The sequence below is a fragment of the Platichthys flesus genome, chromosome 4 (assembly GCF_949316205.1).
Source record: "Platichthys flesus chromosome 4, fPlaFle2.1, whole genome shotgun sequence".
In the NCBI taxonomy this organism is placed as follows: Eukaryota; Metazoa; Chordata; class Actinopteri; order Pleuronectiformes; family Pleuronectidae; genus Platichthys; species Platichthys flesus.
The window spans coordinates 15824412-15851484 of NC_084948.1; the positions used below are offsets into that span (position 1 = coordinate 15824412).

General features: G+C 42.4%; 2 protein-coding genes across 2 annotated transcripts; one reads left to right on the top strand and one right to left on the bottom strand.

The window, feature by feature from the left end:
• The first annotated feature begins 1456 nt into the window (after nucleotides 1–1456).
• On the top strand, nucleotides 1457–10542 carry LOC133952011 (transmembrane protease serine 2-like). Its single transcript, XM_062386283.1, has 13 exons — nucleotides 1457–1471; nucleotides 2228–2375; nucleotides 2738–2830; nucleotides 2944–3057; nucleotides 3819–3948; nucleotides 4054–4164; nucleotides 4253–4296; nucleotides 4727–4889; nucleotides 4968–5140; nucleotides 6725–6826; nucleotides 7618–7754; nucleotides 9359–9511; nucleotides 10140–10542. Exons 1-13 carry the CDS (start codon nucleotides 1457–1459, stop codon nucleotides 10155–10157), a joined length of 1401 nt encoding a protein of 466 aa, XP_062242267.1. The 3' UTR covers nucleotides 10158–10542.
• Nucleotides 10543–11864: 1322 nt separating this feature from the next.
• On the bottom strand, nucleotides 11865–23714 carry bace2 (beta-secretase 2). The gene is made up of 9 exons (XM_062386261.1): nucleotides 23160–23714; nucleotides 19514–19602; nucleotides 19037–19253; nucleotides 16392–16523; nucleotides 15684–15818; nucleotides 15113–15214; nucleotides 14541–14690; nucleotides 14273–14441; nucleotides 11865–12758 (listed from the first exon to the last, which is right to left on the bottom strand). The coding sequence occupies exons 1-9, from the start codon at nucleotides 23454–23456 to the stop codon at nucleotides 12517–12519; spliced, it is 1533 nt and encodes a 510-aa protein (XP_062242245.1). The 5' UTR covers nucleotides 23457–23714; the 3' UTR covers nucleotides 11865–12516.
• Nucleotides 23715–27073: the final 3359 nt, after the last annotated feature.

Below are 27073 nucleotides of genomic sequence, written 5' to 3' on the forward strand. Positions count from 1 at the left end.
GAATATGTTTCTCCATGTGGGCCATAGTTAGAGTACAAAGGTACTAACTGCTCAGTTCTAACAGCTTCAATCAAGTTTTCAGATTTTTTTTAAATTCTATTTTAAATGTGCTCACAATCCAGCTGTTCTCTGAACATCAGCAGAGTCACCACCGGGGCGGGGGGGGGGGCGATATATGAAGGGTTGCACTGTGCAAGAAAACCACTTTCTGTCACTAATCTTTTTCAGTAATGGGAACATCCATCCGTTATCTATACTGCTTAACCATGGAGGGTCTCGGGGGCTCTGCATGGAGCCAATCGCAGCTGACATTGGGCGAAAGGGGGATGGGGTCCTCCCTGGCCAGGTCACCAGTGTTATCACAGGACCAACATACAGAGACAAACAACCTGTCAATCTCACTTTCACACCGACGGTCAATTTAAAGTCTCCAATCAATCAACCTAACCCCAATCTGCATGTCTTTGGATTGGAGGAGGAAGCTGGAGAAAACCCTACTTGCAAATTCCACCCTGTTGGAATCAGGATTTGAACTGGTGCTGTTCTTGCTGTGAGACAACAGCGCCAATTGTAAAAGGAATACAAATGTGGAGTTCCCTGCCCATAGCAATACAACAAGAAAGTGATCTGAAACCAATAAAGAGGTTAAACGCAAGCTGAAATAAAACAAACCTTCCGTCACTGATCATGCAGCTGTACACATTAGACTTTATATTATCACTTTACTCATTTGATAACTCAATATATTGTATCCCAGGGACAGGGATTGCACATTTGTGTCTCTGTTCTCTGCATTGTCCCTGTCAAACAAATAATTCATTAATTAACATTTCAGTTATTATAAAAGTCAAGGGACAATTTAACAGATATTGACAAATCTTACACAAATTATACATTTCTATAACAACGTAGAAACAGCCTGAACTCTAATTAATGACAGATTTATTTACAGATATCACTGTGCCCTCTTCATCTTCTGTCATCCATTAACTCAAGTACTGAAGCTGAGTGGGTTTGCCTGTGTATCCACCGTGTGCTGTAGTGCTTTTCCACTGCACACTCATTATGATAAGTGCTGGCAGTGGAGAGGCTAGCACCTGTGAGGTGTTTAGACTCGGTAACAGGCCTCATTGTTCTTGTTGTGTGATCGGGGGGGGGGGCGGACGGACCCATGCAGATGATGAAGTGAGGGGCGTGAGCGTGAGACACAAACGTGCACGCTCTTTACGTGACCACAGCGGTGTGAGAGCGAGCACGGAGCAGGACGGAGGAGGTCATAGAGATTATAGTTGAAACTGTCCAGAGAGTGAAGCTGGGAGTTTATCTTATAGTTTCAATCACTCGGAGAATGATCTGATTATTTTCATGGAAGATTGATGCTTGAATGATCCGAGGAAGACGGTTTTTACTTCTGCATTCATCAATGAATTAAAGGATAGTGTTGGTTAAACAGAAAATGACGACCAATCCGGTATGTATGACTTTTTGAAATAGCAACATGTAAGTAGAGTCACTCCTGTTCATTACAGGTTAATACAGGCTGTAAAATCTAGTATTTTTAGATATGAGTAGGGTTGCAAAATTCCGGGAATATTCAAAGTTGGAAACTTTCCATGGGAATTAACAGGAATTAACGGGAATAACCTAGACATTTTGTGGGTAATTTATACTAACTGTACTTACCTCATCATATACAGACATAAATATAAACATTTTGTTTTGTCATAGGCTGATTTGCGCCCTGAGGAAACTTTGGGCACTTGACTATATGCTTCTGCCTCTTTGTGTCATTCTCAACTAAGGGTCTTTGCACAGTGTTTGCAAATGCACACAGCCTTTCCTTCTACATTGGCTGTGGTGAAATGTCTCCGCACATGAGATAGTGCACGTGGAATTGTTCTGTAGAATAAGATGAGAAAAAAGCTTGTAAAAAAACACTAATGCAATGCCAGAGATATATAGAATTGGCCCAACAATTGGAATCGTCTTTAATAATATTTTATAAATTCCCCAAATTCCCGAGCTGAATAATCCCATGAAAATGTTCCGCCCCTTTGCAACCCTAGATCTGAGTGATCAAATTGTTCCACGTTTGTCTTGTGAAATCATTGAAGTATTTTTTTTTCCAGTGCTTTTATCCAGAGTAACTTGATATGACTTAATTCAAAGGGATAAGGAGCAGCCAGCGCTTGAAAAGCTTTATTGTCATAATCATTTCCACTGACAGTATCGAGACTCGGCTCCGTGTGTCACCCATGAGGATGTAGAGTGGGAACTTCCTCCACCCAGCAGATCAGATGTGAAACCCCAGTATGTTCATCATCTAACCCTGAATCCTCCGCCTGAGATCTGCCACTCCACTCCCAACCACAAAAGTACTGCAGCCTCTTTTTCATTACACAGTAGAAACAGTGTTGATGTGGTTTTAATAAAAAAACAACAGAGAGGTTTTGCACGGTTGGTTAATTATAACCATGTACATAGCATAGCTTTACCAGATTCAAGTTTTTCTTATTTCATTTACAGTGAAGTTGTGATAATTCAGTAATTTGTGAACATTTCAACAAAAACTCACAACTATAATACTTTTTTACGTGAGCGATATAAACAACAGATCATTTTAACAAATTATTAATCAGATACACAGTGTCTATGGTGAAACAATATACATTTAACATATAAGGTAAACAGGGTTGTAGATGTCTTTCCAGTCCTAGTGTGTGTTGTGTGTTCTCAGCTGCGAAACAGAGGTGTGTGAAGTTCACTGTGGCTGCGGCCATCTCTCTGCTGCTCCTTCTGCTGGTCGCTGGAGTCCTGCTGGCCTATTACTGTGAGTACAGGATGTGTCCTTGCTCTTCAATCTACTGCAACACACACACACACACACACACACACACACACACACGTACAGTCACACTCACGTTCTCCCTCTGTCCCTCCCAGTTTCCTCGTCGTGTGTGCACGGGTTACACTGTGGTGATGGGAGTTGTGTGTGGGAGGCTCAGTGGTGTGACGGAGTGAGGGACTGTCCCGCTGGTCAGGATGAAGCCAACTGTGGTAAACAGACTCACCTACGTTATTGTTATTGTTATAATGTTCCAGTTGAGACACTTTTCCAGTGCTCTTACCCTTCGGTCCTCCCAGCTCTCCCCTTGTAACACAGGGCGGCAGAGCCTTTGGTACTAAAGTATTGAATTCTCTCCCCATTGACAAACAAATGCTCCAGCTTCTTTTAAATCCCCTCGTTTTATGAAAGTGATTGACATTTGCTCTTATTTACACTGACTAATCCTCTTTATGATACTGTTGTGTTTTCTCTGCTCGTGGTCCCTTGGTTTAACTGTCAAGCACTTTTAAACATTGTTCAGACAAGTGCTGTATAAATAAAGTTCATCATCTTTATTACAACATAGCTTTTCAAATCTATTTAACAGTATTCCATTATAAGGATTTTTATTTGGCTCATCTGGTCATTTCTGAAACACGTTGAACTGAACTTACTTGTTTGAAAGGTGTTACACAAATAAAGCAGGAATGATTGATGATTGAGCCAAAATGCAGGATACAGACACATCATAAAACCCGGGGACCTGTTCACTCGCCTTCTTGTTTACACATCTCTTACAGCCGAGAGCATGTTTTTACTTTAAGTTTTTTCAGGAAATCATTATTTTGTCCTGTTTTTCTTTGAAATCCTTAACACACTGCTGCTCTCGACATTGCTCAGCTCCACATGACATAAATCGGAAGTCATCATTTGTGTCTCCTGCCTCTTCTCCGACTGTCACACGATGTGAAGTAAGTGTTTGTGTTCTCAGTGAGGCTGCACGGCTCCGGCTTCCTCCTGCAGATGTACTCGCCTCCGACTAAAACCTGGAGGTCCGTCTGCTCTCACGGCTGGAGCGACCTGCAGGGCGGAGCGAGCTGTCGGACCATTGGATACAGCAGGTGAGACGCTCTGGAGTGTTTCACTGGTCGTCCACACTAAACCTACTCTGTGAGGGACAGGTGTGTTTCATTAAAGTTGTGGTTAACTGTGACGTGTTTTCACAGGGGCACATATTTGAAATCAGGACAACAGAGGGCTGATTCCAATGTTGGATTCTTAAAAGTGAAACCTGATTTCCACCCAGAGGTGTTCATACTCCAACAGCTTGAGCACAGGTATATCAACCGGATGATAAATCGATATCAAAGGACGAATATTAGATCAAGACCAAACTAATTTCTCTTTTTTCTTTGCCATCTGCAGCGACTCCTGTCCCAACAACAGTGTAGTAACCTTGCGTTGCACTGGTATGTTCTTAGCCTTGAATTTATTTATACAATTTTTTCAAAATGTTGCCATGTTTTTATTTTCCTGTTTATTTCTCTTCTGTTCACTTTTACAATATGCCTTCTCACATATTCTACCATTATTGACAATAATCTCTATTTGACCATCTCTTATGTATAAGTACATTACATGGGTTATACTTGTATGCAATTTGTTTGCATTTGTGTTAATAACTTCTACTGCTGAAGCTTATTCTCAATATTGATATTTAGTTTTTTCTTCTGTGATACTTCCCTTGTCCTTCAGGAACGCCTTCATGTGTCCTGGGGTTGTTTCCTGTTTTTCCTATTGTCGGCTTCAGTATAATTATATTTGTCAATACATGTGAAGTTGTGCAATGATTTTGCCAGTTTTAAAAAAGTAGTTTTAAAAAAACTGTCTCGTCCTCAGACTGTGGGAGCAGGGTGAACTCCAGCGGGGCCTCTGGGGGCCAGCAGGCCACCATCGGGTCCTGGCCCTGGCAGGTCAGCCTGCAGGGCTCCGGCTCCCACCGCTGTGGAGGAGCCATCATCTCCCCCTACTGGATAGTGACAGCAGCACACTGTGTGTCCAGGTAAATCCCCACATTCACAGCAGTGGTTGTGATCGGATCCAGCCATAATCTTCTCTCTCTTGATTCTCTGACACTCAGGAGCTCCAGTCCTGCAGACTGGACTGTGTACGCTGGAGTAGTGGCTCCATTAGACTACCTGTTCAACCCTGCTCGCTCTGTGAGGCGCGTCATCGCTCATGAGGGCTACAGCCGCCTCCCTCGCAGGAAGGACGTGGCTCTGATGAGGCTCACCAAAGCTCTGGACTTCTCAGGTGATTCACATTCAAATGAACAAACCCAAAACAGATTTCAAGTTTACAGAACTTACACAAGAATCTGATGGAGACCAAACAACAATAACAAGTGTTGTTCCTCAATAGACATTTTGAATCGTTTCTCTATTCATTTATTGATGTCAAATCACTTCATAAGGTACACCACTGTATCCAAAACTGATCCAAGAAAGCTGCGTTACAGTAAATCCAATTGCTCCTTACGGTCCACGCTATCAATTGCAGATCACATTGTAGAATTTTATGAAAATTGAATGATAGTTGTAAAACAAAGCTAGTTCCTGTTGCCAGTAGGTGGCACCATCAATAGTATTACATACAGTCTAATAGATCTGTTCAAGTAGGGGCTATGATGTTGCATTAGCAATCTAGTTTCAAATGGACAGTGTAACAACAATTTAATTATTATTATTTCTATTTTGGGGCTTTTTCCTTGAAGAATTGTAATTTAATGAGTAAAAAGTTGTAATAAGACAATAAAGTTACAATAACGCTTAAAAAAAATCATAATAATAAGAAAGTAAAATTTCTATTTAATTCGGAAAAAGTTATATTACGAGGATAAAGTTGTAATTTAATAAGAAACCGTTATAAGATTACGGGTATGAAGTTGGGGAGTGTTGCAGGGCTGTTATATTAGATAAGGTTTAGCTTCTCTTTGTTGTAACTTGAACTTCCACTTCACTCATTCACCTTCAAACTACCACATGATGTGATTATTGGACTTTTCAGACCGAACAAGAGGATTCAGCTCCACACGAGGAGATTTATCTTCTCGTCTGAGACAATGGAGGCAGTAACTGTCTCCAAACTCCAGTTCAACCTGTTTCCTGTAGCGTTTCATTGATTTTCTGTTTGTGCAAAGAGATAAACGACCACAAGGGTGAAATTGTTCTGCAGCTCGACCAATTTAAAGAGGGAGAAGCTCCGTGGTTCATCAGCCCGGACACTCATCTGGATGGTTAATTAAGATGCTGATAAAACAGGATCATCAAGCAAGGCCGGTGTGGAGCCAGCTGTTCTGACAGAGAGGTTTAAGATGTAAATGTTATCACAAGCATTTAGAGTATGTATGATACTGGCACTTAACTTAGGGGGGTTAGGGTTAGGGTTAAAAGCACATAGGCAAAAGAGATATTGTTGAATAACTTTTTTTCTGAAGGTGGTAGAGACTTCTTGTAATTTAATTTGTGCTCTTATGTTGTATAATGCAGTTTGTTCTGCAAATTAATTCAAAGTGTTTATCTTCATTTCCCCATTTTTAACGTGTTTTGAAAGGTGATATATAACTGAAGTATATTATGATTTATAAATCCCACATTCATGCCACAGTTTTTGTGTAAAGTGTTTTAGAGGAGTTGATTTAACTGTATGATCATCGCAGTTCCTGTTGTCGTCTCTGTTATTTGCTCACACTCACTGATCTAAATGGTGTGAACAGTAATAATGTGTAATAATTAGTGGCAACTGACAATGTAAGGACACAGTCACACATTTTAATAAAGATTAATTTCTCCTTTTTGCAGACTTGTAACCTCAGTCATCTTATTCTGTCATCGGTAGGTTCCAGTAACATCCGTCCTGTCTGTCTCCCGAATGTTGGTGTGAACGTCTCTGCTCCTCAGGACGCCTGGACAACACGGTTCAGTCGCACAGCAGCAGGAGGTGAGACAGCTCCAACATCAGTGTTCCCTGCTGGTGTGTTTTCAGTGCTGCCACTAGATGACAGCAGAGTCTATCGTTTTGGTTGTGATATTAATTGGCCTTAAGCGTTTTTATAGTTGTTTTTTTTAACAATATGTTTATTGAGTCTTCAACATAATAAAAAGGTACACAGAACATAACATAAAATAAATACATATTAACAAAGTCCATTTTTTTATTTAAGTTTATGCATGCTTATATACACACATAATGAGCAACTTAAGTTAAATCTATTTAAAATAATACTTAAAACCACACACTCAAGAGAATGGACAAAAAAGACACACACACACACACACACACACACACTCACAGGGGGCTCTATACAACAGACTTTACAACTCGCACCACTAATCTCACATACACCAGAGATTCAACATAATTCCATTGCAGAAGTTATAATTATATTTCCCCAGATTTGTCTAACACATGAGATAAATCCCTATTTCTAAAATAATTAATAACTTGGCCCCAAATATATTGAAAGGGTGTGTGTGTGTGTGATTTTTCTTTTCCATAGGCAAACACTGAGACATTTCCTTAAGCCATTGCCCAATACTTGGTTTACGAGTACTTTTCCATGTTAGTGCAATAGATCGTTAGCTTGTAGAAGGCACAAGTCTAGAAGGATCAGCCAACTGCGTTTTGTTTCATGTCCCTTCGGATAGTTGCCAAGAACAAAGAACGATTAAAGTGTCTTGTTAGTTGACATAAACATGTGACATTTGACGTCTGTTGTCCGACTCTGACAGACTCTCCACAGCTGATGGAGGCTCAGGTCTCCCTCATAGACACTGCAGAGTGCAACAGCTCCAGCGCCTTTAATGGCAGACTATCACCGGACATGTTTTGTGCCAGAGAGACGGACGGAGGAGCGGACATGTGCCACGTAAGACAAACGCTTGATGATCTATGTCCTCATCGCTGGTTGCAGGGATGCTGGAATTCAAACATGAGCTGAGGGAGAGTCTGTATCTTAACATCTGGATTAATATAAGACATAATGTTTTTTATGTTTATTTGAGTGACCAGCGACATCTTAGCCTCTATTAGCCTACCACCAGTGAAATCCTGTCAGGTCACTACTAGCATCCACTTTGGTGAATCTGACAGGCTACACAGACAATACAGTTAATATTCTTAGACCAAATTAAATATTATTAAAAAGAATTAGATTATATTAAGATAACATTTTAACATTTATATGGTCAAACAACTGTTTTGGGTGCTGGACGACCTTCAGTCCATCGTTTCTCTCAGTCTTCATCAACTGTGTCCGTTAGTCTCTCCTCAGCGACGGTCTATTAACAGAATTAGGCAAAAACCATTGAACTGATTTCATTGGAATGGTGGGTTATGGGTAATTAAAGAAATAATTACCTTTTGTTTTCTTTTGCAGGATAGAAAATTACGTTTTAAAACCAAAACCAACATATATAAATAAAGACATCATAAGCACTCACGTAGGATCACATGTTAGGAAGTCTTTGTTAGTTGAATGGTGCAGTGCCAGACAGCTGCAGCACTGTGACTCTGATCTGCTGCCTCCGGGGTTGATACGGTTTCTATATGAACTGTAAAGTCTTTAAATACAGACTCGAGTGATCCAGAGAACAATATACGCTCAGAAACCAGCGCTCACAAAGAGTAGGATAACATTGTTTCAGGTTTTCCTGCACATATGGATCAGTGACAAAAAACAAATTTTGTGTAATAAATAACAGAGAATTCAAAGCAATTCTCAGGCCCTTATGTAACTTGCTCTGAGGCGAGCAGCATCCACCTCAGAGAGCAGTAAAAGTACCAGAATGGTTATAAGGTAACTAAGTGCTGTGAAGATTGTGTTTGGATCAGGATGTAGAATTAAAACACAGATGTGGATGAAAGTAAAGCTGAAAGGGGTTTGTATATTTGGAGGAAAGAGAAATGGAAGCAATATCTTAAGAATGTTGTAAAAACTGGACTAAAAAAATACAAAAGATAATAAATGACATTAAAGGTTCAGTGTGTAAGATTAAGGTAATAGGGATCTATTTTTTTTAATTCAATATAAAATAATCCTTGTGAGGGTTTTGTTTGTGTTTAAACATGTCAATTGTATGAATTGTTGTTTTCTTTGCCCTAGAATGGGCCCATTATATTTAAATACGTTATATTTACATCAGGAATGGGTTCTCTTTACGGAGTCTGCCATATTTTTTTCCAGTAGCTCAAACTGGAGAAACTTAACACCTTTTGGGTTTTTATGAAAACTGACGGCTACCACACGTTCTCTATCATGTTTGTGACGGGTACTCAGCTGCAACATGCAACTTCACCACTAGATGTCACTAAATTCTACACACTGACCCTTTAATGTTTCAATTCCACCACATGTAACACTGACGTCATTGCAAAATCCTTGTTATTGAATGTGTGAATGTTGATGAGTGTTGTGTGTAACTTTCAAGATGATGTCGCTTACAGAAAACATTGTGCTGAACTGGTTTTCAGACTGACAGTGGCGGTCCTCTGGTGGCCCTGAGAGACGAGCTATGGTGGCTCCTAGGGGACAATATTTGGGGGGAGCACTGCACTGAGATGAACAAACCAGGGGTTTACGGCAACGTCACCTATTTTCTGAACTGGATCCATCGTCAGATGAAGGTAGAAACTCACAAGAGACATTTTTATTTCTGAAGAGGGATAAACACTGGGACAATGCAGCAGGTCACAGACATTAAAGCTACACACAGATTAGGCTGGTCAGGCCTGTGCTGTGTAAACTAATGTCTGTATGGATGTATATGTACAAATAATTGGTAGCAATGGATTTAATCTGCCGAGAGGAGCAGCTGCGGTGAGACAGTTTCTCCATCTGGTGCTGAGACGTCCAGCTTGACTGAGGCTGGATGTAATAATATGTACAGCGTGTTTGAATCACAGCAGGGTGATGACACAAGGTTTAACAGTCCTGTGTGTGTGGTTAATCTTATTTATTCAGATGTTAAAGGACAAATCCATGTTTTGACATGTTTATTTGGGTTTTTGGCCTCCTTTGCTTTAATGGCAGAGGGAATTCCCATTAAACAATGTGAAAACAAAAAAAAGTTTAACATCAAAAGTATATAAAATAATAATCCTTAAGAAATTGAAATGGGGCAGTTGTTTGCATGATGACTAAGCTTTGTCAAAAATATTTTAATAAAATATTTTTCATTTACAAAAACGTGTGTGTAGGATAATGTTCAGACACAAATGTAAAGAAATACAATGTTTGTCTTTCTGTTTACAGAAGCATCAAGACGACTGATGACAGCACCAGAGAGCACCAAACGGAGATGTTTGTGTGCAGACACATTTTCTATATCCGGCCCATTCATCACAAACATAACTTATTTCCTTCTTTATTTTTCTGCTGCGTCCACAGAGAGTTGATGCAGACTTAGTTTTAGATCAATTATTGTAATACTCTCCATGTTTGTATATTTATGTGAAATATATATGTTGTCTTTCAGTCTTTTATAAAAATGATTGACATGAATGTTGCCGTTTGAGCCAGTGAATGGAGATACCATGCCTCGACACCAGATGTCACTCACAAACCCACGTCCAGCTCCTTCACACTGATGATCTCCTAAGATGGTCTGATCCTGAGAAACTAACAAGACAAACATATTTTGATTGGTCAGGTTTTCTTTAATTATTATTTACAGCACAAGAACAATTTTGGCACAGAAGCAAAAAAAAACACCACTCATAAATAATTCAACATTCAGAGATTCCAGTGTACCTCCAATTTGAGCCGTTTGAACTTTTGGTCGACACTCTGTGCAGCAGTGTGTGGTCTCACCATGTTTCACTCACGTCTACATACAAAAGTGTCTCTAGTGTCAACGTTAAAATGATATTTAATAACTTTCTGTTTTGCATCAGCTCACTGTCGTCCACAGGATCAACGAGGTGTCTCTAGTTACAAAAATCTTTTGGCTTCTCGTGTTGTTTGATTTGTATAAAAAAACGTGAAGTATAAATATGCATCCTCGAACATCTAGTGTCTACAAAGTAAAGACTTATTAGAATAATAATTATAACAGTACAATCACATTCAAAGAAATTTAAATATAAACTTGCATGTCGGCAGAATTAGTACAATTACATTAATACAACAAATTGCATAACAGATTCGGAAATATTGATCTTTGACTTTATATTACACTTTCGATTAACTTAAGAGAGACAAGGTGCAACTCAGCAGAACGAAGTCTCAAACGCTTCACGATGCTGTGACGGCCTCAAACTTTTATTCATATGAACAGTGATTGATTGAGCAGCTTTTCCCCACAACGTCAGCAGACACAGACTTTACTTTGACTCAGGTGTACTCCAATATACACGAAGGTACAAGAATCTAATCAGAGCAGTTAGATCTTTAAACAAACTAAAAGGAAACGGGAGTCGGTCTAGAGACTCATTTAAAGGGTCGTCAGTGCTTTAGAATGAGTAATGCTTCACAGTTTGGCCTGGAAATGACACGAGTAACATTTCACTTATTCACCAAGGCACCAGTGATTGTTGACCGTGTGCTGCCCACCCACAGTCCTGTTATTATCTATGAGGAATAAACTCCTTAGATATTCTTATGCTGCTGTATGTCCTCAGCTGCTTTCCCACGTGCACTGAGCTGTATGTCATAACGCAAATCCGACAGAGAGGCTCCAGAGTTTCTCCTGTCAGCCCCTGAGTAAGAAATAGGGAGGATACAGAATGACTTGATTTGAGAACACAGCAGCAGATCCTCCGCGGGACAGCAAGCGAGTGGGCGTGTTGATGACATTTCTAACAGGCAAAGGATGAAAACAAGAAAAAAAGAATACAAATATATCTCAGGATATTGAAGAGGCCGATGAAGATGTTCAGAGCTTTAGGTGATAAGGGTCGAGTCCGGTGTTGAACAACATTCCATCTTGGCAGCAGAATGAACATGCTATATCCCACCTCTGTAGGCTGCACCCCCCCCCCCCCCCCCCTCACCTGAGCGCTGCAGAGAGGATGTTCTCAACACGTCTGAGCGGAGAAGCTCCTGCTTTGGTTTTCATTTGTGAAGGGGCAGGACCCAATCGAGCGAGGGCTCTCCAGAGGTCATGTCTGAAAACGGCTATAAAGTGTTTTGTCGTTTTGTTCACCTCTCTGTTTGTGTTAGTCAAGTCCTTAATCTCCCAGATTATCTTCCGTCTGAGACCAAGCCTGAATTTGGTTTGAGTGTCTTGAACTACACTCCAGTTTCAGTGACTGTAGTTGGAGAAAGCAAAAGTCTTGTGAAAGAGCAAATCACACCATGATTATAGCTTCATGGCCCAATGAACGTTTAATCTGTTCCTCTTCTTTGCTGCATGTCACAGTCTCCACGTAGGACGGGACATGAAGTGAGAATAAGAGAGAACAGGAAACTGTTACCATGAAGACATCAACAAGTGTTCTTAGGGTGAGATTTCCCTTTAAGAGGCAGTCGATCTGTCTGTGTCTACCTCTATGGGCCAAGCTGATGAGTGCAGTCCAGAGTCGGTCAGATGTTCAGAGCCGAGCCTCACCCCCTTCCCCGCCGCCGCGGACACGCCCTGCTCACCGGCTCCCTGCCCGTTCATCCTGCTCCCCCGTCTGCTTCCTCTCAGTCACTTGATGCGGTGGCGGACCAGCGACGACTCGTCCGTGATCTCCCCGGAGCGGTCCCTGCACCGACAGGGCAGCACGAGCAGCAGCAGCAGGATGATGAGGACCAAGGCGCACACCGCCATCAGGGCGTAGGAGATGACCCAGAGGAGGGGTTCCTTCAGCGAGCCGCTGGAGCAGTTGGCCGCCACGTCGGCTGCAGAGAAGGGCCCAGCGATCTCCGACAGGGCCACGCCGCCGCTCACTGCAGAGACAGAGGACAGACAGGTGACCTCGGGTCACACAGGCTGAGTCACACGGGAGGTGAAGAGTGTTTGGAAACTCGCATCACAAATCAAATAATTATCACTGCAGGAAATAAAGACGACAAATCAAACGTGACCTTAAAGGACCTTTACAAAAGCAAAAATAATAATTTGGCTCCGATAAAAAGCTGAAATGAATTCCTTTAAACATGTTCATATATGAATTTTATTACAAAAGTGACAGAAAATATATCTATAAACGCATTCAAGAGAAAATAGAAAGACGGGCTTATTCCAGTTATATAACATCATCTGTGCGACTATCAGGATAAGTTTCCTGGTATCAGCTTCCTGAAACAACCCTCGTCTCAGACTGGGAGCTGGTGAGCGCCGTCGCTTACGTAATTTGAGGTTATTCGTTTTATTAAAAGGGCAGCTGGTTGAGAGTTGTCTCTGTCTTGATCCTACCAGTCAGTTCGGCTCATTACAGCTGGCAACCACAGCCCGCACCCTCAACCTTCAGCCTACATCTGTTCCAAGTCCATTCTGCTTAATACACAACAAAAGGGATCTTTGTTCTTAAAGCGAGGAGCCGTGCCTCTGCTCGTATTTACACAGAACTTAAGTACCGCCGTGTAAATTATGGTGATTCAGTATTCAACCATCGGACTCTAGTTATTATTTAACAGCACTTTACACTGCTAACTTTTTCAATTACTTTTTATTCATGTCGAGCGCTTTATGGACTTTGTGCTTAAAAAGTCTTAAAAGCAAAATCAGCGACATTTTCACGTAGAATCAGCAAATGACAGATAAAACATTGAAGAGACCAACGGTTCATCGAAATGAATGGGAGGGTTTCTGTGTCTTAAACAGGAGGGAGAATCTTAACCACTTGTAATTGTCTAATTCCTGCTACTCGATTATTACCTCTACCAAGGTTATATAAAAACCACTGGACGGATTCAAACTGGACTCGGTGGAAGGACGCAGTCTGGGTCAGGGAGGAACCCGTTACGTTTTGACACAGATTCAGATCAAGGGGCGGATACAGGATTTTGTTACACTTTTCTTAAAATTGAGACAATTATTTCTTTCAATTGGTGATTTCACAGAGAATAACTCATTGATTATGTTGAGAAATACGGGGAAATATAAACACTTATGAGAAAACACAGTTTAGTCAGTAACTTCCTTTGAATCAAAGCCTTTAAATGTACTTTATCATTCTCTGATTTTAACTAGTTTTTAACATTTTTATGGAAAGGCTTAAACTTCTGTCATGTTTATTTTTTTGACAGTTGACTATTTTTATTACTATATATATATATATATATATATATTTTTTTTTTTTATGCGTTTTGTATTTGTGAATCACCTTGGGGCTATTTTTTCAAAGATATTATTATTATATCATAAATTTGTTTAAGTAAAATGACACTGTTTAAACTATTGATATGATATATAAGTTACATAGTTGGAGTCTCTGTCATGGTCATGTATGAACCCGTACCTGCACAGTTGCTGAGAGCAAAGCCCAGTCTCCGCTGGGCTCGGTCGAACACCACGAAGAAGCCTTCCATGACAGTGGCGCCGATCACAAGGCCGTTAGTTGAAGATGACACTCCGAAACGGAAGCAGTCCAGTGTGCCGTCCAGATCGGTGACGGGTTGAATGTAAAGCTGGAAAATGAACAGGGAGGAACGACGACCGGTGAGTGGTTTTTTTTCTCTAAAATTGAGAGAGAAGCTCTGGAGAAAGGGTGTGTTTCATCCAGGTACCTGAGGCAGAATGGTGATACGGAACGTCTGGCTGGTGTTTGTGGCTCTCAGATAGATGGACAGCTTGGGGAAGAATCTCCAGGGGGTCTCTCCCTTCAACCAGCATGCAAGCTTGGTGCCCTCCCAGAACCCTGAAGAAAAATCCTGGATCTGCACCACAGAGAATCGATGAACAAACAGAGACAGAGGGAGACAGGATGGAATAGGACAAGAGACAGAAGGTCAGTACAGCTCCAAAACATCTTTCACTTTTATTTTCTTACGAAGATTTTTTTTTTTTACTGTAAGGATGTTGATACGTTAATTGAAAAGGTTGCTTCCAAGTTCAAATTAACCTTGAGGACTGTTTGTGTGCAGCTGCGAAAGGTGAAAAATGAGTGAAGGAGAAAAAACTGAAAACAAAAGCGCACACACACTCGTGCACACACACAGGCGCACACACACACACGCGCACACACACTCCTCTCAAAAGGAGTTTGTCCTTGAAAGCAGTGAGCGTGCGCTCTCTTCCCCTGCATCTCTTTGCTCTGACAACATGTTTCATCATTGTCTGTGGAGAGACGGCGGCGTACCAGCGAGCTGTGTATGACGGCCTCTACCACCGCATTGAAGACGTTGACAGGAAGTCGCAGCAGCGTCGTCCCGCTGTCAACTATAGCTTTATCCATGTTATACTGAAAGAGAGGGAGAGAGAGTGAAGTGCAGTCAGGGTTCTCTCAGCTCAACAGGCTCCTATGGAAGACCTTGGACACACAAAAAGGGAGGCGAGAGAGGAGAGGTTCTTTCAGGAAATGACAGACTGGATTACATTCCCTCGCAGTGCTGCCGATCCGTTTCATCTCTTTGCTTTAACCTTTTTAAAATCCGCTCATCAGATATGAATATGTCGCTTTTCTGCATCAAACTTAAGCCCATTTTCAACTGGTCCAAAAACCTGCAAACATCTGGCTTTGTCTTCAATGGGAATGGATAGAGTTGGAATACACTCCCAGGCCAAATGACTCAGGGAAGGTGTAAATCGCAGTTTACCAGTGTATATAAAAACCTGTGTATACACACTGATTTGGTGTAGGAGAGCCATTTGTGAATGGTGGAGGATACCTTTTAAGAGTGTGAGATAAGAAACAAGGGTTTGAAATTCACCTCTCTGCAGTCCAGGTTCAGATTCTGATCACCAACCTCCAGCTTCAACACCTCCACCTGGTAGTACCACTCCTCTACGATGGGGGTGTACCACACCGACCCTCGGTACAGAGTTGGCTCGGCTCCTCCCAGGATCTGAGGAAAGAAAGGAAATTAATCTTTCACTCTTCTGTGGGTGAACTGTGACCAACCGATTGAATAATCCTACAAGAGCTCACTCTGGCAAAGGGTTAACATCCACATCTTGGCTGAATATATAGAAACACACACACACACACACACACACCCTGGCCATTGCGTCCATCTGTCGGTATCAGCAGGTCAGTGTGATGGAGACGCAGGGAGTGTGGCACCGAGGCGGTTTGTAGCACAGTGACAGACCTGCTCCCAGCGGGATGCTATCTTAGCTTAATTAGCCACACTCCAATGTACAAAACACACTGACAGGAGGATAGTAGCTTCAATGTTTTTTAAATGCATCAATCTGCTCTGTCTAATCCATCCGTTTACAAGTCTGAGAAGAGAAGTGCTTTACATAACTGATACTGCACGTAACATAACTCCACACACCCCATGTGGAATGTGAAAAGTGATTCTCGCTTCAGCTCAAAGATCCACTTTGCCTTTGAGCACACTGTACAACCAGAGCTCATTTGATACTGTCACTCCGTGCAGCTCCACCCGGGGCAGCCCCTCCTGACCACTCACCAGACTGCCGCCCGGTGGGTCCTCCGCGCTGCTGGCTGACAGGCCACCACCGCACATCTGGAGGGAGAAGATGTCAGGGATGCCCAGCTGCTGCACCACAGAGTTGAAGAAGGGCTCCACGGATGAGTCGGGCTGATCGAGAGAGGAAAGTGTTAAAACCATTAGATCTTGGGCTCTGATTATTTTCATTTTTTAAAGCTGTTTTGTGAGATCTTTCGCATCACCTCACTTTGTGGTGGTAAGACAAGTTTATTTGGCCAATTTTACAATAAAAATATCTTGAAAATGAGGGATGGAAATGCTCAATGTGAATTGATTACTACACAACTGCGTTTTTGCACTTATGTAGGGCAGGCAGGGTCAGAGTGACTAAAGGATATTCACTTCGGTTTTCCACAGGTTTTTTATGTCAGTGTTGTGTCATCATGTCCTGCATGACAAACAGCCCTGAGGCAAATTTAACCTGAACACTGGGGACACCAGACGCACAAAGTTGTCAGTGTGAGTGTATCTGCCCCTCCATCACTAGCATTTGATCCCAAAGGTTGCCGCAGTCAGCGAAGAATGAAAGAGCGTATTGTACCAGTTTACACTGACGTCATCCTTGTCCCGACTGCACTAAATCATCATGTTAAAGAAAGCGGATGCCGGGAAGAAGAGTCTGGGTTTTGTAGCGCTGTCGCATTTCACACCTACAAAGACTGTTCCTCTTATTTCTCCTGAAAATGGAAATTGATTAACTGAGAGAATATTATTGTAGCGGAAGCGAGGATATAAACCAGTACGAGACATTAGAGCTAGAAAAATAAATTAAACTGGAAACGTTATGTAAAAAAGAAATCGTGACTCAAAGGCGTCAAACTCTCGACAGCTGAAAACCTTTCTGTTGCCATATGAAATGTCGGTGACTACACTCTGATTAGATTAGTTGGGACAATTATTCAGAGCAGTAAAAGAAATGTGAGTCAGCAGTTCTTAATGAAATAAAACCTAATACTATGAAAAAAAAGTGTTTTTCCTACACTTCAATCTTTGATAGAAATAAACTCCGTCCAGTTCCGTGCATCAACGAACAAAAAGGCGACCAGGCCCAAGTGATAAGACTTGACTATATTATTTGCTTTGATTTATTAGTAGTACATTATAATTTTCGTGCAATTGCTGCAACTAACTAAACACTTGGCCACTGCTGAGGCTCAGGACGTGGAGAGGGTTGTCCACTAACCAGGAGGTCGGTGGTTCGAGCCCAATTTCCCCCTGACAGGTGTGCGGACAGCAGGTGAATGGTGGGATAGAAAAAGCACTGCATATAGAAGCAACGTGGGAACGTGACATGTCAGCGGCTACAGAACTGCCTCATAAACAAGGATGCTGCCGGTAAGAAATATACAGTTTTTCAAATTGCTCACCATAAACACAATGTTCAATATAATTTCATACACAGAGCAAAAGGAGGGAGAAAGTGTTGACAGACAAAATTGATGACAGTGTTTCCCACAGAATTCATCTATGGAGGTGACAAGGGTGCAAGTGCACGAGGGTCACACTAACGGGGACCAGATTCCAGGGACAGTAACACAGACATTGAGAACGGTGTGTATAAAGTCATTATTAAGAAATTCCATGATCATGTGTTATGTATACACATGGTAGTTTGTCTTCTTTCCCTGATGGGGACTAAGACAAAGACACTGTTTATAATGTTCAGATATTAATATTGTTATTATTCCATCAGTTCATGTGTTCAGTTGGCTATGGGAGGCCACTGTTGGCCTGACTGGAGGAGATGGGCTTTACCCTTCCTCCTCATTGAACTGGTCCCATCTGCTGGGACTGAGGAACGCAGACTATAGACAGTGAGAGTGTGATAGAAAGAACTGCTTTGAATGTCACAACTGCAGGTTAAACTAGGAGGTCTGAGTCTGTGTGGATGGTAAAAATGTTATGGAATATAGTGCATGCCTTCAGTAGCCAAGCACGATTAACACATCATGTTGGATGTCTCTCATTCTATAATGAGAAGTGTAATAAAAAAATGGTTCTTGTGAAAGCTGTGGAAGGAACAAATTCAATCATGGCTGATCAGACTGTAGATAATGAATGAGAAACACTGGCTTGTGAAATGTTGTCCGTCAGCTATAGACATCCGTTCTGCCTGTTCTTCTGTATTTAATATGCAGCTCATGTTTTGGTCTGAGTGTGAGTCTGCTTTGTGCTTCTTACTAAAGTCTGGTGCACACTAGAGAAGACTTGAGAAACTCTTCTTCTTCCGTTTTTTTATGTGGAAAACTCACGTGATTGAACGTGACTTCAGAGGAAAGTCAAATTTTGAGGAGGAGAGACGCTGTGTGTTCTGTTTTGCAGTTATATTTTTATATATTATTTATGTGATATTTATTATTAGAGATAAAGCAGGCTCCAGCCCGAATCAGTAGCATTAAGATAATTTGTAAACCCCTCTCAGCCCGCCCATTATTTGGGCAGTTATTTGGGGAACGCCCCCCCCCCCCCGAGATTGTCATAAGTGGAAAATTGGGCCTTAAATCTGCCCAATTATCCTCTAGTGTGCAGAAGCCTTTAACAGCAAATTTGTAGGAGAGGACTTAAACCTTTTTTCTTCTAATTCAACAATTGATCTCTCTCACCCGTGCCAGCATGGGATAGGCCAGCCCCAGGATGCCCTGCCAGTTGACCCCAGGAAGAAAGAAGCCCTCAGATGACAGGATGGCGGCAATGTTGATGATGATGGTCCCGTTTGGCCCTTTGGGGATGGAGACCCGGTCAATGCCCAGTTCCCCTTCCCAGTTACCCTGGGTGTACCTGACGGCAACCATCCGACCGACTGACTCATAGGTACTGGAGCTAAACACAGAGGAGGAAGTGTGAATGGCTGCAAAAGGCCTTAAGGGGATCTTTTCAAGATACATGAATAAATCTCATGCAGGGGAACACTCTGATTGTGCAGATTCACCTCTAGAGAAACCCAAAGCTTTTATGATTATTTTTTTCATGAATATTTGTTTTTCTCCCTGGGAAAGATCTAATGTCGAGGAACTCAGCAGTGGTGTCACATTTCCAAGTGTTTGTGTGTGTGATTAAACAAAAGAGACTCGGCCGCTCACAGTGCAGTGTTGAAGTAGTGAGTAATGAACGGGTGTGGAGCCGCAGCCACGGCGAAGTTACTGCTTCCTGTATCCACCAGGATGTTGAGCTGGAAAACAAAAGGAGAAGTTTGCTTATCAGTCGTTACACTTATCTGTGACAACCCCGCCCTGACCTACTGAGCTCCTGAGTCTCTGTGTGGGAGAAAAGAAAACTTAGCAGTGGGATATAATGAAACAATTTAAGCCTTAAAAAGAACAACATAAAATAGAATGGAAATGGACTGGTTTTGCTGTGCTAATAATTAGAGGAGGAAAATATAGTGGATAACAAATGTGATAATGTAAGTAATATAGGTCTAGTTGTTTTTAGACATTTTATTTAAACTGATTAAAAGCTGGAACAAACTGTTTGGTTGTTCAGCAAAAATGACTCTGCCCCTCTGATATAATAACTCTCTAATGTGTGATCTATGAGTCAAACATGTTGGCCTCCAGCTACTGACATATGTGTACCACCAATCCAGCCATTCTGGTATGTGTCATGTGCACAGTGGGGACCGGCTAACAACAGTTGAGATAATTTTGTCTTCCAGGCATGGAGTCGACGAGTAGGAACTAATTGGCCGTTAGATTCCTGTCACCTCCGCAGCTGAGCAGTGGCCACTCTGACACGCACGAGCGGGCGTTCCTCACTAAGATGAAGTCACAAACCCACCAGACACGAGTTTATGAAAATGCACAAAGCGCTGCACAGAATCCAAACAGAGGGTTGGGGGTTAGCAATCCGTCTGTTGTCATTTCTCTCAGGCCGCCTTTGTTTTGGAGAAACCTGAACATCAGGAAGTAGGTTTTGTAATCTGTGTAAAAGGAAGCAAACAACTGATTCTAATTTTTTTTTTTTTTAAATGCACTCCCTCAAGCTTTGTTTGTCGAGCAGAACAAGTACACTCATCATTACACAGCACTATATGCTCAGAAACCAAAGTTATCATAACTCGTTCAGGCTTTAGGTGTGCATGAAGTCACAATGAAGCAATTCCGTGCTCGTCAACCATGTGTTATCGATCTGTTCAGTTGGGTACGGGAAGCCACTGTGGGCCTGCCTGGAGGAGATGGGCTTATCCCTTCCTCCTCGTTGGACTGGCCCTGGTCCCATCTGCTGTGACTGTGCCATCTCAAACCCCTCTGGCACATGGCACCGATCCAGCCTCACAAGACCTGGACCAGCCAAACAGGCGGCAGATCGGAAAACACCGGAACCTCATGGTGGAGGGGGGGAGCGGGGGCAATTCTTATCCCCACACCGCCTTTCTGTTCTAGTCACACTATCCTCCTTCAGCTCGGCTCCCCGAGCCTCGGGCAAATCGGCCTCCCCCCGCTGCTGCGGCAGCCGGCAGTTGAGCGTTCACTGTCTAATTGGCAGCGGCTCCATGGCGGCAAACGTGCATCTGCTACCTGTTTGTACCAATTAGCAGATGTGAGGCTCTCCGACCGACACCTCAGCCTGGCTGTGCCACACGCCAACAGATGTGGCAATTAGTGGCTGATTTGAATAGAGCTTCATTTAACACCACGGCCCTGTAATCACATAATCATTTAGATAGAATAACACAGGGAGTATGACTTAATAGTATCGAGCTACACGACATTTTGGCACTGCATGAACCAATCTGAACCAAAGTGGACTGAGCTCTCTCGGCATGAAAGGCTGAGGGGAACATTTCACCCCAATGATGAACACAGCTAAGTGTCATTTCAAACATTAACACAATGTTAAAGCTATTATATTAGAAGAGCAATGTTAGAAAGTACTATTATTTGCTCCTCATTATAACTATCCCAAGTTATTAAAGGATTGTTGAGTCTGATGACATGCTGTGTCTATTTACATCTCATATCCCTTTAACACATGGAAATATTATTCTATATAAAAGTTAGGACCATGCATCTCCACCTCCTCCCGCTGTCCAGAAATGAAGCCAGAGTCCCAGGAGCTGCAATCAGGTGATGGAGCCTCCGTATCAAGGTCCCATCAATACACACACAGAAGCATTGTGCTTTAGACTCAGCTGTAAATCATTTAGCTTCCTCCTGTTTGCATAGCGCCAAATAACTAATATAACCCAATAAACCCAATATTAATGGAAATATCTACACTTGAGCATTACCTTAAAAAAAAAAAAAGACGGAAGCCATCTTTGAGAGATAATATCTGAGATGTACTTTGACTATTTAGTTTGGTCGATGTCCCGTCCTCTAACATGGAGGATGATAACCCTGAGATCTCAGACCCTCTGGGCCAAACACAACATTGTTCAGGAGGTGTGCCTGCTGATTCAAGAACTGTTCCTTAGAATAAACTGATGGGGAGTTGTAACGACTTCATCTCCTGAGGGTGAGGAAAAGAGTCAGATGATAATGTTGTAATCTCTTTCCATTCATCTGCCTGCTCACAGCTGATGGCTAAGTATGAACCAAAGTCTGATGACCGAGTGCTGAGGAAGGTCCAGCCGCAATAAAATATCAGTTGGAATAATTGTATTCTGGGGAACTTCCCAGGCTGCAGTGTGCCCTGAGAGCAGCAGATGCTGCCCGGACTGGCTGTAAAGTCGAACTGGGATCTGGCTGGCAGAGTCTTCCTCTCGGAGGTGGACACAGGGGAACGACTGTCGGGCAGCACTGATAAGAGAACCCAGAGCGTGAGAAAGCAGAGCAGTGCCCCCCGAGAGTCTGATGTGTTTCAGCTGAGAGGCCCGGGAACACCAGGTCAATGAGACACTGAAGGGACAATTCACCTTTGGTTTAAGCGTCATTTTGAAACACACACTACTTCCAACACAGTGGCACAGGCTTAAACCTACAACACCCTACAGCATCATGAATGTTTAATGGTGATGGGATATTCCCCCTTTCAACTCATCCGGGACCATTTAGTCCTCCTTAATCATTAATATGAACTCGTGAGGCGCCTTTAGTAACGAACAGTATAAAATAATGCCAGTAAATTAGTACACAGGCATGTTTCTCTCCCACGAAGGGGAAAAGAGCAGGAAATGTGCCCCTGCACCAGGGGCTTGAGTTGTTTTGTACAAATCCAGGTCTGTTCTTTGCTCCCTGGGAGCCTCATAATCCCCGTCAGCTGCCTGGTAGGAAACAGTGGTCTTCACAGGCTGCGTCATGTGAGTGCATGTGAGCTGGCGGTCAATCTACCTACAGACCACCAAGCCGTGTAGACTCCAGCAGGCTGCTGCAGCCCACAGCTGGAGTCTTAAGGCCTGGGAGTAAAACAGTGGGGTTTTCATTTCAATAAGAATATTGATGGTTAGGAGAACGCCAGGCTAATCTTCCCACGGAGCCAAGTGGTTCTTCTGCTGTTGGGGAGATGTTAAAACGTTTTGTTAGTATGTAGAAACATCTCAAATGATAAACAGATAGGTAGATAGGGCCCTGGGGTGAAACAAACACAGCCAGTCCTCTCTCACACTCCAGCAGTGGATCACATGGTGTTCACTCACGCGCACACTCTCCCCCCCCCCCCCCCCCACACACACAGTCAATTGACTAAAGAGGAAAGGACAGAAGACATAGTGCTGCCTTTAGTTCTGAACAATGAAATACTAAAATGTCTGATCAGTAGAAACAAAACACAACGACTTCTCATTACCGTCTGACCGGGCGTGCCAATGGACATCTCGATGTAGTAACCTCTTCCAGAGTCCCCCTGCAAGTTCTGAGCCATGTCCAGAAAGTTGACAGTTCCGGTGGGATCAGAGGCCAGAGACAGGCCGGTCCCATCGGCGGCTATTAATGCCACCCGCCGGGCAGCGGTCACATCCACAGCCGGGGAGACGTCGATCCTCCCCGGGTAAATCTTCAGCGGTATGGACAGATAACACGTGCACACGCCGAAGTAAAAGCTGAAAGTTAAAGCCCACACCGACGCTGATGTGGGGTCAGCCATAGTGTGTCTGTGTCTCTTCTTGTGTGGAGTTCGGGGACAGAAGACTTCCAGCTCCGAGTTCAGAAAGTTTCCTTCGTCAAGTTTTCAGCTTCACCATCGTGGAAGCGGCTGTGCTGCGGTGACCACGGGAGAAGCGCCTCCTCCTCCTCCTCCTCCTCACGGTGAAAGAGAAACTGTAAGAAACATGAAACACTCAGACACTGGCTCCATACTGGGGAACTCTGACATCCACTGGAAACACCTGACTGCCTCCATGCCCTCCTCCTCTACTGGCAACACCACTGACGTCCGGTCAGCCCCTTCACAGTAAAGTCAAGTGGTTAGGGTAAACATAGAGTCGACAATATTTATGAGTCACATGCAATATTGGATTCTAAATATGTGTTTGACTAAAAATAAATGTATATATTGTTACAATTGATATCATAACTGAAGTAGCATTATATAAATACATTATAATCTCAATAGTATACTATAAATATTTTATGAATAATAGTCTTAAAATTGATTTGTATTTGTAACTGCTCATAGTTCCCTCCACCTTGACTAAGGCCCCGGTTCTAGATGAAAAGTATGATGCTGCCACCACCATGCTCCACTGTGGGTGTGGTGTTCTCTGGTGTGATGTGCAGTGTTGTTTTTGCACCAAACTTACCTTTTGGAATTATGGCCAAAAAGTTCAACCTTGGTTTCATCAGACCATTACACATTTTCCCACATGCTCTTGGGAGTACATGTATGTTTTGCAACATTTAGCCGGACTTGGATGTTTTTCTTCGTGAGAAAAGGCTTCCGTCTTGCCACCCTACCCCACAGCCCAAACATATGTAGAATACCGGAGATTGTTGTCACATGAAGTACACAGCCAATACTTGGCAGAAATTCCTGCAACTCCTTTAATGTTGCTGTAGGCCTCTCAGAAGTGCTTCTTCTCGTCTTTTCATCAGTTATGGAAGGACATCCAGAACTTGTGGTAACGTCACTATTTGCTCCACTTAATGATGGCTGTCTTCACTGTGTTCCGTGGTATATCTAATGCCTTGGAAATGATTTTGTACCCTTCTCCTGACCGATACCTTTCAACAATGAGATGAGATCCCTCTGAAGCTTTGGAAGCTCTCTGCGGACCATGGCTCTTGCTTTAGGATGCAGCTAAGAAAATGTCGGGAAAATCCTACTAGAACAGCTGAACTTTATTTGGGATTAATCAGATTCACTTTTAATGATGGCAGGAGTGTACTGACTGCTATGTTACAAGTTTGAATGTGACATCCATTATACAGTATTTATATCAATTACTGTGTAGATTAAAACCACATTGATATTTCATAGCGCTTTACACTGCTCCATAATATATCATAAGGACATGAACAGTTTATGAGTTATATAAAGAATGAATATCTATAGGAGACTTTCCCTCCCATTGTATTTAAAGCACACTAAGTTAAAGCATGGACAATTTAGTATGAAAGTATTTTTCAAGGCCCCATTCATTCACCATACATGAAGAACTCGATCACCACATCAAGGTCAGGAAGTTGAATAAGGTTGAAGTCATTCGGAAATAATGCGATTCTGCATCGACGTATACGGCGATCACATGCATCACCTCAGAAAACGCCTGTCTTTCCATTCTGCACCCAAGCACCAGCGGCCGGGATAAAATCTCTTTTATTTAATCTGTTTACATGAATAAAAAACAGACAGTACATCTAATTGATCAAGATACAAACCCAGATGTTGTTTTTTTTGCATGTTTGAGCCGGGACAGTGTAATTTGCTCCTTTGACAGTTCAGAGAAAGAGGAAGACGATCCCAGTACTAGGGCAAGATCGATGTCACAGGCCTTCTCCATGCAGCCTGTTGCACACAGAGCCGGCCACTGTCTCGCCTCGACTTCCTCATTAGTCCGCGGCTACACTGTGTCACATGTTCGCCCCCATCTCCTTTTCTCCAGCTCGCCAATTGAAGTTAATCAACTATAGCTACAATAACCTGAATGATGCGGAGACAGACTGTGACCACAAAAATGAATCTTTCTGGTGCATTGCTTGTCATGCACTGGGTCTTGTGAATGACCCATTTAAGCACAATTCCGGTTTCTTCTCCTTCCCTGCATGGGACGTTGAGGTAATTCCATGGCCTGAGAGTATCAAAACAGGAGAGAACCAGGGATTCATTGTTTACTTTTCTGTTGCTGTGCATAAAATGCGGCGGATCCGGCAGTAGATCATGTGTGTTATATCCCCCTGGGCTATAGGGTTTATCAACTTTTTGTTGCTGGCTCATTACCTCATTTTTGGCAACTATACAATCATTGTAAATCCAGTAAATAGAGGCCTGTGATGTTTTCATAAAAAAGGTGAATTACTGCCAAACCTTTAGTACACAAACAACAGCATACATGGTATAAATATTGTCAAATATATCAACCCAAGAAGATTATTTTGTTAATGATCAGGCAAGTCAAACACACTCTTAGAAGTTAAGTCAGTCAAAGCTTTTTTATTCAGTGGTTATATTCAGTTTTTAATAAAACAATGGATTGAAGTTGAACCAAAATAATTTGTTAGAGAATTAGGACTGGCGCCTCTGCATGACTCTCTTCTACTTTTGCAGCATTTGTGACGGTTACATTTTTAATAATGGGCTTTCGGAGTCAGAGTCCTTCCTGCTGTTCCTCCATAAGCCACAGCAAGGCGCTCTGCACCACTGCTGTGCCTTTAATCCAATCTGAGGAGTCTGTAGCATCATCTGTGTGTGAGCTATTCAGGCGGCTTAGCAGAACCAGTGGTCCCACATTTGGCAGTGCAAAGCTCCTTTACTGGGACATTGGTGCCTAATCCTCACGGCTCTGATCATTACAGCTGATGAGAGGGAAGGAGGAGAGCACTCCACATGATCTCATATGCAGCCGCTCCTCCTTCACCTTAACAAAACTCACACATCTCCACCCCATCACAGGCGTAAACTCCACATATTTAGGATTTGTTCCTTTCACTCAGTGCATTCAACTGGTTGGTTGAATTTAACCCCAACAGTGTTCGTTTTTATAAAGCTGCTATAATCCGTTTCTATTACCTGATTCAACATATGTTTTTATAATGAACAGCATGCTATTAAATAACACCCTGTCTTGTGCTAATATATAATTTTGAAAGTTTTACACATGCCACTTCATGTATTCATAATTTCTGGATAATGTATCATCCAATGGCGAGGTGAGAAACTCGCTGATAAGGCTGCAACTCATTTTGATTTCCATTACTGAGTAATCTATCCATCATTAATGCTCAATAAACTCTGCTGCTGATGCATCTCAATATCGATTATGTCAGCAGTCCTTTCAATGGTCACATCATATTGGCAGAAATTTGTGGAATTTCAATTATGAGAACTGCATGTAGAAGTATGTGGAAAGAAGAATATTTCTGCAAGTTATTTCAATTTCATAATTTAGTATTAAGTGCAGTTTTGGTTCATTATGATTCCAAGCTAAAACTTAATTTTCAATCTAGATCTGCTCACAGAGGTCAAAGGTGTCTAAGCCCTCTGAGCAACTCATGACCGACGTCCTGTCATGAGTCGGGCAACTGGACCTCTAGGTCAAAGGTCAA